General features: G+C 35.0%; 1 protein-coding gene across 7 annotated transcripts in view; it reads left to right on the plus strand.

Annotated features, from left to right (window-relative positions):
* Nucleotides 1-13977, plus strand: part of osbpl8 (oxysterol binding protein-like 8) — an 80630-nt gene that overhangs the window by 41226 nt on the left and 25427 nt on the right. The window contains exon 1 of one of the 7 annotated variants that reach the window (XM_079403881.1): nucleotides 6637-7034. The exons of 5 other annotated variants lie outside the window; for them this stretch is intronic. In XM_079403881.1, the coding sequence (XP_079260007.1) occupies nucleotides 6887-7034 (148 nt within the window). In that variant the 5' untranslated portion in view covers nucleotides 6637-6886. Of the gene's footprint in view, nucleotides 1-6636; nucleotides 7035-13977 lie in introns of those variants that run through there. One more of the 7 variants, XM_079403878.1, reaches the window with a different exon arrangement.

Raw genomic sequence — 13977 nt, forward strand, 5'->3', positions numbered from 1 at the left:
TTTGTTTAGTAGCGTTAAATGTACTCTGACTCATTTAAGCTTATTCGTTAGGCTGCTAATCCAGGCTCATAGCCAGGTTGCATAAGGCTTCCAAAGCCCACCTTTAGTGCAGGTCTTGAGCGTATTGTGTCTGAAAGCATCTTATCTGCTGCTTTTGCTTATTTTATCACTCACTTTGAGTCTTATATTTGAGCTTCTTCAACCAACTTCATCAGGTACTTCTTGGGATGCTTGTTAAACAGTATTCACATTGTTTTTGTAAATAAATTCATAAGCCACAATTTATATAAAAAAAACTTTTTTAATCAATGTACGATACCATTGAGCTGATATTAGAGTACGTTTTTTTCATTCATAAGTATTGATATTGCATGTATCAGCTGATTTAACATTACTGTGCCTGATCTTGTTTTCCTTAAACAAAATCCTAATTTGCTGCTTATTAGTAGTTAGTAAACTAGTTGTTAAGTTTTGGTATGGAGTAGAGATTAAGGGATCTAAAATACGGTCATGCAGAATAAGGCATTAATATGTGTTTTATAAGTACTAATAAACAGCCAAAATGCTAGAAATATGCATGCAAATAAACAACTAGTTAATAGTGAGAACTGGTCCTTAAATTGAAGTGTTACCATAAACTTTGCTGTCATCTAAAGTAAATTTTTAACACTTAACACTAAAAATATAATAACATTATTAGATGTAATCTGTAGCAAATCTCAAATATAATTAATTTTTTATAATATTGTGATGACTAGCATTACTTATACTATTTAAAATGATTAATTGTAGTTTTTAGTGCTTTGTTTTTTAATTATATAGATAAAATCATATAGAATTTTAATACGGACCACTTATTGTTTATATTACGTTTGATATTACATTGCATGCTATTTAGAAATTTTGATTATCTTTGTTCTCATCTAAGGCTCACTTAATGGGAATCTTTAATGCTAAACATGAATAATTTAATATTTTAAAAATCTAATCTATATCAAATCTCAAATTATAAAATATAAATTTTTCATACTATACATTATAATGTTGTGATGCCTAAAGTAGAGAATTTAAAGCAATTTAGTTTAGTTTTATTTTTTATATTTTAGATATAATAAATTATTTAACATATAATAATAAATTATTTATATTACATTATTATGCTTTTAAGATCATGTGAAACAAATTGCCATGTGTGTCTAAACTTTAACTGGTCGTCATTCATTATCATCGTCAGCTGGGTAAACTACACAGTAGAACAATTATTTTCCATTTATTGGAATATGTTTTACAAGGAAACACTATTTCAGTCTTTCTACATCTTTAATTTGTGTTACATGCCAATTCTTTGTGATTACTTGTGAAATTTACTAGCATTTTCTCAGCATTTTTTGTTTTTCAGTGTAGTCAGCCACTAGTTACAGAATCATCTTTGTGAACAATACAATGGTCTGGATCATTAACCACTCTAGTTCAGTTTAACCTGATGGGTTACTCATTTAGTTGAGTGGGAAACAGTTCAAACCGTAACTGAATACCCACACCTGTTTAGGTTACTACAAACACACTCTGAGATACTGTTGCTAGGGATGAAGCACAGAAAACTGAGCGAATGAACAGTGAACACTTGTTTATGAGAAGGAAACAAAGGATAAATAACACTGGTTTCTATGAATGAAGTTTAGAACGAGAGACAAAGGAATTAAAGGAACTTCGCTTGAGTACAAAGCAAACATCGGATGGCTTTTTATGGAAAGATTAACATGCTGTTGACCTCAGGTGTTTTTCCATATAGTTTGTGTGTATGTGTGTGTGTGTGTGTCTGTCCATCCGCAGCAGATAAACAGACCCCTGTCTCCACTGCCGTCATCAGCGCGAAGCTTACGGCTCACAGCTAAAGTGGGCATGTTTCCCACCCATCTTTGGCTGCTGGAACGTCGCCTGCCGTGTTTGAGTGTGCTCGGTGGCTTTACAGATTACCAGCAGTGATACCCGCTGAAATTAGCCGCTGGCACGTCACTAGTATTACTTCATTCAGAGACACAATCAGCCCTTAAAGACTCTCCTGATGGGCACAAGACCAGATGGCTGGAGTCCAGTAAACAATTAAACAGCCAAATTATCCCAAACTGACTCCTATGGATGGATAGATAGAGATAGATAGATGGATAGAAAGGCAGATCGATAGATGGATAGATAGATGATAGACAGACAGACAGATTTAGATGATAGACAGACAGATAGACAGATGGATAGAAAGGCAGATGGATTGATAGATCGATAAATGGATAGATAGATAAAGAGACAGACAGACAGATCTCAGTCTGGTTTTGCGCTCTTTTAATCGAGGTCTCAGGTTGTTAAATGCTTCATAAATGAAGCATAACTTCCATTCAGCACAGGATAATGAGCAGTAGGCTTTGAATTATACATCCGCCATCGCATCTTAATTACTTATGTTAATGAGGGCATCATTCACAGCCATCCTGCAGTCTCATCTGCTTCTTTTTGGTGAGGCTGTTGCCTAGCAACTTCAGAGTGACATCAGCAGAGCCCGGGAGGAACGCTCCGATTGGTTACAACGCCCGATGTGAATTCCGATTGGATGGAGAAAAGAGGAATCTGGAGTGTTTAAAAGCTGCTTGAACTTCTTTAACCTTTCGTTTGACTCCTCTGGAGCTCTTCTCCAGTTCATTGACCAAAAACAGGCTGAAATTACAGTACAAGCCGTACCAAGAAACAGGCAGCGCTTCACTAGAAGTCCCAGCGGTCTGCAGGCCTCCTCCTGTGAGTTACTTGTTGACATTTCACTCCAAACAAACAGCTTCTAAATTGACTTGAAGGAAATCAGTTTTCCCTTTGGATCCTACTGCGACTAAACGCTCCTTTGGAGATGCATTGCTTGTTAGTGCTGTTTTGCTTACTGCTATTGCATGGTACAAGCACTCATAGTTAAGTTGATTCCCAGTACTGTGATTTCCATTGCATCACTGAATGCATTATGCAGATTTTGGCCATTATGCATATGTGTATTTAATTAGTCCTGTTTGCTGATGTAAGCTTAAACTTCAGCATGTGATGTTTCTTGTCTGTTACTTTAAGTCAGTGCTGTTTGATTTGGCTTTGTAACGATCCTAGTTACTGTAAGTCCTATCTGAGTTTTCATGAGAGCTGCATCTTCACGCAGCTCCAGCTTCTCCCAGAAGCCTTTGCAGTGTCAGATTTAGCAGTTCATAGTGTGATCAGGTTGGATGTGTGTCTGTATCCAGAGATGCCAATGGCTTGATTCTGTTTTCACGAGCGCTGTTAGAGAAGCAGGCGTGTGTATGTGTGTGTGTTTATGTGTGTGTTTTTGAGATTCAGTGTCCTTCATAAAGCATTCTCTGTGAGCGAGCTGAGAGACCGAGACAGAAAGAGAAAATCAGATCTGAGTCATGGACACATGAAATGATTCACAAACAGTCATAAAGTGAATCTGACAAAACCTTATTCATGTGTTAATAGAAAGGCAGATGGATTGATAGATCGATAGATGGATAGATAGATAGATAAAGAGATAGATAGATAGATAGATAGATAGACAGACAGACAGATCTCAGTCTGGTTTTGCGCTCTTTTAATTGAGGTCTCAGGTTGTTAAATGCATAGTTCAAAGTATATTTTGCATAAAGCCATCAATATTTTTTTTGTGTGGCATTTAAACGCATTAAGGACAATTTTCATTTCCATAATGCATACAAGTCTTATTCTTATTACTGTAATGGGAAATGCATTATTTAAAGTATTTATACATCATGATAGTATTTATTGTATTGGCATCTAATTTATGCTGATTTCTAAAATGTTATAGTGCTGTTAAGATATAATAATAATCATCATATTAACATTATTAATAATTTATTCATATTCATATGGTAATTTATGATATGCATTTTATATGTAATATGTAACTTATTATTACTATATTGTTTTTGTTTAAAAAATATATCAGTATATAAATAATAATAAATGTATACATATTTATATACTGTGTGTGTGTGTGTGTGTATACACACACACACACACACACACACAGTATCTCACAGAAGTGAGTAAACCCCTCACATTTTTGTAAATATATTTTATTATATCTTTTCATGTGACAACACTGAAGAAATGACACTTTGCTACAATGTAAAGTAGTGAGTGTACAGCTTGTATAACAGTAGGGATGTAACGGTATGAAAATTTATCACGATTATAGTGACCAAAGTTATCACGGTTATCAGTATTATCACGGTATTGTTAAAATGTGGAGATGTTCAAAAAGTATCGACACATAAATCACTTTAGTTTTATATTTAAAAATCAACAAACAGCAAATAAATTGATTCTGATTCTAAAATGACTTTCTGTTTGCATAATCACTAAAACAATAACATTACCAATGATGTTCGGATTTTAAATGACAACTTGACTGACAACAGTTTAATAGCATGTTCAAATATCTAATGTAAATGGGATTTACATTAGATTGGGGCAGTCGTGGCCTAATGGATAGAGAGTTGGACTTGTAACCCGAAGGTCGTGGGTTTGCGTCTCGGGTCCGGCAGGGATTGTAGGTGGGGGAGTATTTATTTATCGTGAGTTATTCAAATCGTGGTAATCGAATATGGTTTTAATGATAATTAAAATATGAAACTGTAATACTTACCGTGGGGAATTTTATCATGATTTATCGTCAAACCAGTAATCGTTACATCCCTATAGTAAATTGGCTGTCCCCTCAAAATAACTCAACACACAGCCATTAATATCTAAACCGCTGGCCACAAAAGGGAGTACACCCTTAAGTGAAAATGTCCAAATTGGGCCCAAATTGTCAATATCTTGTGTGGCCACCATTATTTTCCAGGACTGCCTTAACCGTCTTGGGCATGGAGTTCACCAGAGCTTCACAGGTTGCCACTGGAGTCCTCTTCCACTCCTCCATGACGACATCACGGAGCTGGTTGATGTTAGATACCCCACAGATGCTCAATAGGGTTTAGGGCTGGAGACATGCTTGGCCAGTCCATCACCTTTACCCTCAGCTTCTTTAGCAAGGCAGTGGTCGTCTGGAGGTGTGTTTGGGGTCGTTATCATGTTGGAACCCCCTGCGGCCCAGTCTCTGCTTCAGTATGTCACAGTACATGCTGGCATTCATGGTTCCCTCAATGAACTGTAGCTCCCCAGTGCCATGCAGCCCCAGACCATGAAACTCCCACCACCATGCTTGACTCTAGGCAAGACACACTTGTCTTTGTACTCCTCACCTGGCTGCCGCCACACACGCTTGACACCATCTGAACCAAATAAGTTTATCTTAGTCTCCTCAGACCACAGGACATGGTTCCAGTAATCCATGCCCTTAGTCTGCTTGTCTTCAGCAAACTGTTTGCGGGCTTTCTTGTGCATCCTCTTTAGAAGAGGCTTCCTTCTGGGACGACAGCCATGCAGACCAATTTGATGCAGTGTGCAGCGTATGGTCTGAGCACTGACAGGCTGACCCCCCCACCCCTTCAACCTCTGCAGCAATGCTGGCAGCACTCATACATCTATTTCTCAAACACAACCTCTGGATATGACACTGAGCACGTGCACTCAACTTCTCTGGTCGACCATGGCGAGGCCTGTTCTGAGAGGAACCTGTCCTGTTAAACCGCTGTATGGTCTTGGCCACCGTGCTGCAGCTCAGTTTCAGGGTCTTGGCAATCTTCTTATAGCCTACGCCATCTTTATGTAGAGCAACAATTCTTTTTTTCAGAGAGTTCTTTGCCATGAGGTGCCATGTTGAACTTCCAGTGACCAGTATGAGAGAGTGAGAGCGATAACACCCAAATTTAACACACCTGCTCCCCATTCACACCTGAGACCTTGTAACACTAGCGAGTCACATGACACCGGGTAGAGAAAATGGCTAACTGGGCCCAATTTGGACATTTTCACTTAGGGGTGTACTCACTTTTGTGGCCAGCGGATAAAAGACATTAATGGCCGTGTGTTCTTATTTTGAGGGGACAGCCAATTTACACTTTTATACAAGCTGTACACTCACTACTTTACATTGTAGCAAAGTGTCATTTCTTCAGTGTTGTCACATGAAAAGATATAATAAAATATTTACAAAAATGCGAGGGGTTTACTCACTTCTGTGAGATACTGTAAATATAGATAATATAGATAAATATAGATAAAATAAAAAAAAATAATAATAAAAGTCATGCATCATTTTGCTTAGATAAATACTATATATAAATATTATTTATTTATTATTTTTATTTAAATTATTCATACTATGTATTATTAAATGTTATGGATAACTGTTGTTTTTTTGTTTAAATAATTTTTATTATTTTATATTTTCTGTGAAACACACACACATAATGTTTCACATAATAAAACTAAATATATATACACACACACACATACAATAAATGAAATATATAAAACAAAAATAATGTTTAGTTTTTTTTTGTTTTGTTTTTAGATGAATAATAAGCTCAGAATTCACCACAAACATAATGCAATCAGATCAGAATCAAACTCAAAAAAATAACAACAACATGCGTTACAGGTGTCTAGTGATGTCGCAGCTCAAAGCTTTTTTTTTTTTTTCAGTGCCGTTCAAGAATGTGAGCCGCGGCGCTCTCTCTCTCTCACACACACACACAGTGGCTGTAGAGCGAGAGGGAGGAGCAGGAGTGAGTAACAGAGACAGAGCGTGAGTGTATCTTCAGAGCGCTCGGTCAGCTGTAGTACTAGCGGCAGTGGAGTATGTGTGTAGAGCAGAGCTGAATGTGTGTGTGGTGACCGTCGAATTACCGTCGCAGCCCCTCAGCCTCACCCTCTTCAGGGTGAGGCCGCCCTCATGATGAAGCAAGATGGGATCCTGGGCCGCCGCCGGTTCTCCACCTGTGGAGGAACCATCTCGGGCCGCCCGGCTCATCCCGACGGACGCAAACTCATACGCAACGCCTCGTTTGGGGGCTACAATGAGCTGTCTGTCTGCTTGCCAGGTGGGTCCATCTCAGGAAACTTTTACGTGTTTTATTTGTTTGGCAGGTAGTTTCGATCAATGCATTTGTGCCAGGATGGGTAACTGTAGCCGCAGCCTATGAAGTTTTATTGTTTTGGCAGCTTGCTGTCGACTGAATGGGTGTTTGACTCCGGACGGCTCTCCAAACTAAAGTGCTTCCATTAACTCACAGCATCTGTTATTCAGTGCATCACTGTCCTTATGTTGCATTATGTTCATTTCAACCTTCAATAAAACATCTTGCTATTTATTAAATGCTAATTTTTTTCAGTATTCTTGTGGATGGGAATCGTAAGGAATTTAACTATTACGATTTAAAAAGTAAATAATTTATCCTAACTATATAGTCAGCAATATAGTAAACAAAAAGGTTATTTTAGTGTATTGTTGAGTATGTAGTTACAATAAATTACTTGCTAATTATTAAAAGAATAATGAAAACATTAAAGCAGAGCCAAAATTGTAATAGTATATATTATTTATAAAAACAATATATTTTTTTTTATTAACAGTATATAATAATATTAATAACACAGACATAAAATATATGTATAATTTTAGTAATCTACTTTTTCATTAATAATATTAATAAAAAAATAAAATTTGTAAAATTCATACTGGTTTCATGGTTTTGTTAATAATATTATAATATTGTATTAATATTTATTATTATTAATATATATTGGTTTTGTGTGTTTTATTAATAATATTATTCTATGAATATTTATTCTTATTCATAACATACCTGTATGATTACAATGTTGGTTCCACGTAACGTCTTTATTATTATTTAAATAATGAATAATTTATCCTTTAATTTAATAATAAAAAAGACAAAACCAATAAAAATGTTCGGTAATATAGTTTAAAATATATTTTTAATATATACTTATTGAATTAATATTTGTATAATAATACAAATATTTTATTTAATTATATTTCATTTAATGTTTTATAAATGTATTGTAATAATTAGGGTAATTAATTGCATTGGGTAATAAAGTATTATAATTAAGTAATGTACGCAATAATGGTTCTGTTTATTTGAAGTTTCTTGTTGAACAGGACCGATTCAACCAGCCTGAATTAGACTGAATGATCAGTTTGAGACTGATTTTTGTCTATAAATATAAATTGTCTTTATATTTAGAGTAATTTACTACAGTGTTGTAACTACATTACCAGAAGAATGACATTCAAGAACCAAATCATTTAGTTCCAGTGTTATTTAAAAAGTCTAAATGTTCCGAATAAGAACCGGTCCTCAGTTCCGTAGTTCTCTGGACCCTCATTTGATGGGAATCATAAGGGTGGAAATAGAGTAAATCAGGTCTGTTTTTGCTTTGTCGTCTGCTCAAGCTCAGTAGATCGAGCTGTTCAGCAGGACGCAGATGTTTCTGCTGCAGATATCGAGCAGTTTCAGCTCTCAGTGAATCTGACTCATGTCAGCGCGGCCTGCGCTCCATTTATCCCTCATGATTATGATTGGAAGAAGAGAGGGATGCATTAAATGCTCTTATTTATGCTCTGGATGTACCCGACATGCATGCTTCAGAGAGAGTGTTTTTATTTTAAAACTCATATCTGTACGATTACCCAGCATTTTCATTATCCTTATCCTTTTTTTAGCATTTTAATGGAATTGAATGAGCAGATATTAGCTAATGGACCCAGAGTGCATTGCATTGAGGCAAATCTTGTGTGCGCGTCACGTTCACCTGTTTGAAAATCAGCAGGGTTCGCTCACAGGGTAATGGCTTTGATTTAATACTGTATCGCTCACATCCAGCTCGATGTGTCATTATAGTGGATATAGTGGATGCAGAGCTCGAAAGCAAACGCTCACTTTTTTCATTTTTTATTCATTTTTCCATAAGCCTAACTAAACAAAACCTATAAAAAGATCTATACATCATCTGAAAGCTGAATAAATAAGCTTTCCATTGTATTTCCATTGTACAATGTATGGTTTGTTAGGATAGGACAATATTTGGCCGAGATACAACTATTTGAAAATCTGGAATCTGAGGGTGCAAAAAAATCTAAATATTGAGAAAATCTCCTTTAAAGTTGTTCAAATTAAGTTCTTAGCAATGCATATTACTAATCAAAAATGTTAATGTAAATATATAAAAGTTTTTATATATTTACAGTAGGAAATTTACTAAATATATTAATGGAACATGATCTTTACTTATCCTAATGATTTTTGGCATAAAAGAAAAATCAATAATTTTGTCCCATACAATGTATTTTTGGCTAATGCTACAAATATACCCCAGCGACTTAAGACTGCTTTTGTGCTCCAGGGTCACATATTACTAAAAAATAGAATATATTTTTAATACACATTAACAATGTTTATATATTTATCATCAATTTACTTTGTTTTAATCTCATAAATTTTAACTAACTGAATAATGATTGTTCCACAACTATCGCTATATTTTAACCATATTCATGCTTTTCCACTGAATAGCTGTAATTGTTTTCACAGTTGATTTATGCTGATTTTATATTTAAAAAAAATAAATTTCTTAAATTAAATTAATTTTAAAAAAGTTTATTTTTGTGTTTTTAATTATTTTATTTAATTATAATTTTTTTATTTTTTTGCAAAAAGCTTACCTATTTCTTAGGAGTTTCTTAAATCATATGTGTGTGCGTACTCTTTTTCTTTTTTTTTTTTTTTTTTTTTTTTTTTTTTTTGAACAGCTAGATTATGTTAGTATGTTATACTGTTGGGCAGGGCTTCAATGTTATCCATTGCAATTTGATTTAATGATGAAAAGTGTCCTTGATGACATCATCTGACAAGGAAAGTTGTAGGTGCAGCAAGTAATTATATGCTGTTGAAAGGTTATTATTATTATTTTTTTAATTTGAGTAACATGCACAATAACACCAGAAATATGTTTTTAAGAAACTGTTTTTGTGTCATATTCAATTCACATAGCTACTTTCTCCCACATAACCAATAAACACTTTTGTTTAATGAAGTTGACAGAAGCATATGTCATTGCGAAACCTCAGAGCACTTGATTTGTCTTTAAAGGTTCATGCATTTTCACCAAAACTGATTTTGAAGGGTATTTTTTACTTCCGGAACAAGCTGAGCTTTATTATCCCACAGATTAATTTTTCAGCGTGCCGCTCCGGATCTGCACTTTACTGTATGAGCTTGCAGATAAGCACAGATATGTGACTAATATTAATAGACGCTGTGTGCAGAAACACAGGTGCATTTCCCGTCCTGACACCTGTGCGCTGACCGGATGACTCGCCATAACACTGCATTTATCTTACATGCTGCAAAGACGTGGCGATTGTGCTTTATTCTGCATTAATGAGGTTGTGATGCTCACATTGTCAGGTGTAGAGGGTAAAAACGAGAGTTTTAACTCTGTGCTGTTCTGAAAATCCTTTACCAAATTTCATGTTCCCAGGTAAAAATGACCAGCCTTTTAAATAGTGCTTGTAAAATCTCTTTTTATGCTATATTATTAGCAAATCTTGGATTCAATCTTTTTGTCACCTTGTATTCTTTCTTTTAGCACAGGTTTTGTATTTCTTTTTTTTAAATGATTGATCGTAGGCCTCATTGATCTAAGCTCATGCACCTCAGTTTTTGAATGAAAAAATAAATATTTTTGCACAATTTTGGCAATATTCACTCAAAACTGAGGTGCTTGAGCTCATATTTGGTATTAATATAGCATAATGAGTTTTTTTCTTGGTAGGCCATCCATTTTTGACCAACACCACAAGTATAACAGGGTGTAAAAGTGTGAACATGATTTTAGAATATAGCATAATAATTATTATTATTATTAGTAGTAGTAGTTGTAGTTGTAGTACTATTTGTTGTTTAGTATTTATTTATTTAATAATTATATATTCTTTAGTGATTAGACAACCAAATTGCAACTATTATGAATATTTAATAATTACAAAAATAACATTATTATTATATAAAATAGCAAATAATTTATATTATGTTACATTATATTATGATGAAAATCAATATCGTTGTTGTTATTATTAAAAAATATTACAATGATAAATAAAAATGATTACAACAAAAATTGCAACAAAAAAAGTCCAAAAAATTTTGTTAATTTTTTTTGTAACAAATTTTTGCCTTACACCACCAGTGTAACAAGGTGGGAAAAAGTCCCAAAAAAGTACAAAACTTTTTTACACAGTTTTTTGGGGAAGTTGTTATACCCTGTGTCAACAAAGTCAGTAGGTTTTAGTCCAATGTGATGACATTAACTAGCATTTTGAAGAAATGAAAATCCTCTCCGGGTCCAAATGATCCGAACACAGCCGTTTAAGTCTGGTTTTAGTGTGTAGAATCACTCACATGAAGTATGAAGTGTTAAACAGATAGTTTGTCTGTTTCTAGACGATGCTCTCTGCCCTTCAGATGGACTGAAGCTCGTGAGGGTGACCGGGTGGAATTACACCCGTCTCTGCCAGTTTGTCGTAGTCAAGGACGCTGCAGGAGTGTGGAAATATCCCACACACACACACACACACACACACACACGTCACTGTCTCACCGCAGACAAACACAGATACATGCATTCATGCTCAATACTTTCATGTGTTTAAAGGGTTCAGGCTTCATGTCGGGGTCCCGATCACCTCATCTGGGTTGTTTTTGTTTGCATTACTCAAATATAATGCAGACACACAGGAGTCAGTGATCACGGCAGTGATAGTTTTATCTGTGCTTGGACTCTCTGTCCGTCTGTCCGTCTGCAGGCACGTGTGCTGAATGTTTGATAAGCAGGTGAACGTCTGCAGTGCTGCTGTCTGAAAGAGATCTGGCAGTGCTTTTTAGTCCGAGGCTGATGATCAGTCTGTCTGTGAGCTCCTGCTTTGTGTGGATTATTACTCACACAGCGTCATGGCTTATTAAACACACAGTGTCACCTCTCGCTCTCTGTTATGACAGACAACAATTACAAAGGATCTAGACTCAGAGATGTGTTAGAGGATGTCAGTCTAATATGCAGAAAAATCCCAGTATGCAAAGACATATTGTCACGGTGCACACAGCAGGGAGGAACAAGTAACACGCAGACGAGGATGTAACTCAAATAATAACAGTCTTTAATGAAGACCACAAGGCAGGGCTGACACAGACAGAAACACCGGGGAGTAACGAGTAGACCAGACGACATTACACTGAACAGACAGGACTATAAATACACAGGATAATCAGACCAACACGGCTGGACAAGAATTAACTAATGATTACATTTAACAAGGACAGGAAACAAACCAAATATGGACACAAGAGGCAGGAACACATGACACACACAACAGAGGACTGACATATGACTGGTAATTTCAAAATATTGCATTATTATACATAATAATATAACATTTTCATAATACAAGTTTTTGTTTAACGATTTTTATTTAATATTATAATATATTTATTTATAATAAACCAATTCATGTTGTAAATTAAAACACCACAATAATAAATTAATTATACTACAATAAAAATCATTATTAATGTTATTATTAAATATTCATAACACAAGGTTTTTTTTTGTTGTAGTCTAATGATTTGTAATTTAATAAAATAATTGTATTATTATAAATTACTACAAAAATTAATATGAATATCATTATTAAATAAATATTCAACTTTTTTTGTAGTCTAATGATTTTTATAGTCATTTGAGAAAATGGAATAAAACAAATGATTAATCTGTTCTTCATATCCGTTATCAGAACAATTACAAATGATTTGTTTTGGTAAAAAAAACAACTGTATTTTAGACTTCCATCAGAAGTGCAGTTGTGCATTTTTAAATGCATTGTAAATGTATTGAGTTTTAGAGATGTGTTTTATGAATAAATCTAAACTGACAGGGAGGAGGAATTTAAAGGTCGATCATGCTTGTTTTTGGTTTTAAGGAGAGACATGAAGTCAGAGATTGAACATTACTCTTGAATCTCACTCATAAAAAGTGTTGCTGCGTCCCAATTCGCCTACTTATACTATGCCCTAAAAGTATGTACTCTTTTTGTGAAGGAAAAGTACATTCTTTTGAGTATGTAGCAAAAGAGTAGTCGAGATTTGGGACATACTACTTCGTCATAGCTGCTTCTTTAACGGGCGCTCTGTTGCTTAGTTACGTCCTGTAACTGTTTAAACTGCCCTGTCAATCATCTTGTGACAGTTAACATCATCCTACCGTATTGGAGCCACATCATGCCGAGATCTCTGCTCATGTGTTTGCATAATGATGATGCATTTAAAAGTTTATGACCAAACATATCATTATAAAAGTTCACGATGTTGCTGCGGATAACATTAAATAAATATTTTTTCATCAGGTTAGATATTGATTATTTATCACTCAAACCCCTTTCTCTACCTGTCCGTCGGTCACGCATATCTGCCATGTTTGTAGTTTTTTAACACTTTTTATACATGTTTGTAGTTCTAATCTAATCGACCATCCGGGAATCTTTGGCACATACTATTTTCGAATACTATTTAGGATGCTGTGTGTGTGTGTGTGTTTTCACTTTTATCAATAGGATAGTTTTTCCAGTTCCAGTCAGATTTTGAAGTAAACATCCTGATACTCTTGAGCCTGTTGTTAAATGAAAGCATGGTTAATGCAGATTTATGCAGCGCAGAATAGGTCGCTAATATGCTAATAGACGAGTTATGCTGATGCTCTCATCAGGTTGAGGACATGTGGATTTTTCTGCGTATGATTAACATGTTTAAGAGCTCTTGAAGTGGCTTGTTGTTCCGAGATGAACACAATGCTTGGTCCGGTTTATGGTGGAGAAACGGGAAACAATAGACTTGATTACCCGATCGATGGGTCGTCATTTACATCCGCAGTTCACTTGATCCAAAAACATCAGGTGAGACTATAATG

This window comes from Barbus barbus, assembly GCF_936440315.1.
Source record: "Barbus barbus genome assembly, chromosome: 42".
Lineage (NCBI taxonomy): Eukaryota > Metazoa > Chordata > Actinopteri > Cypriniformes > Cyprinidae > Barbus > Barbus barbus.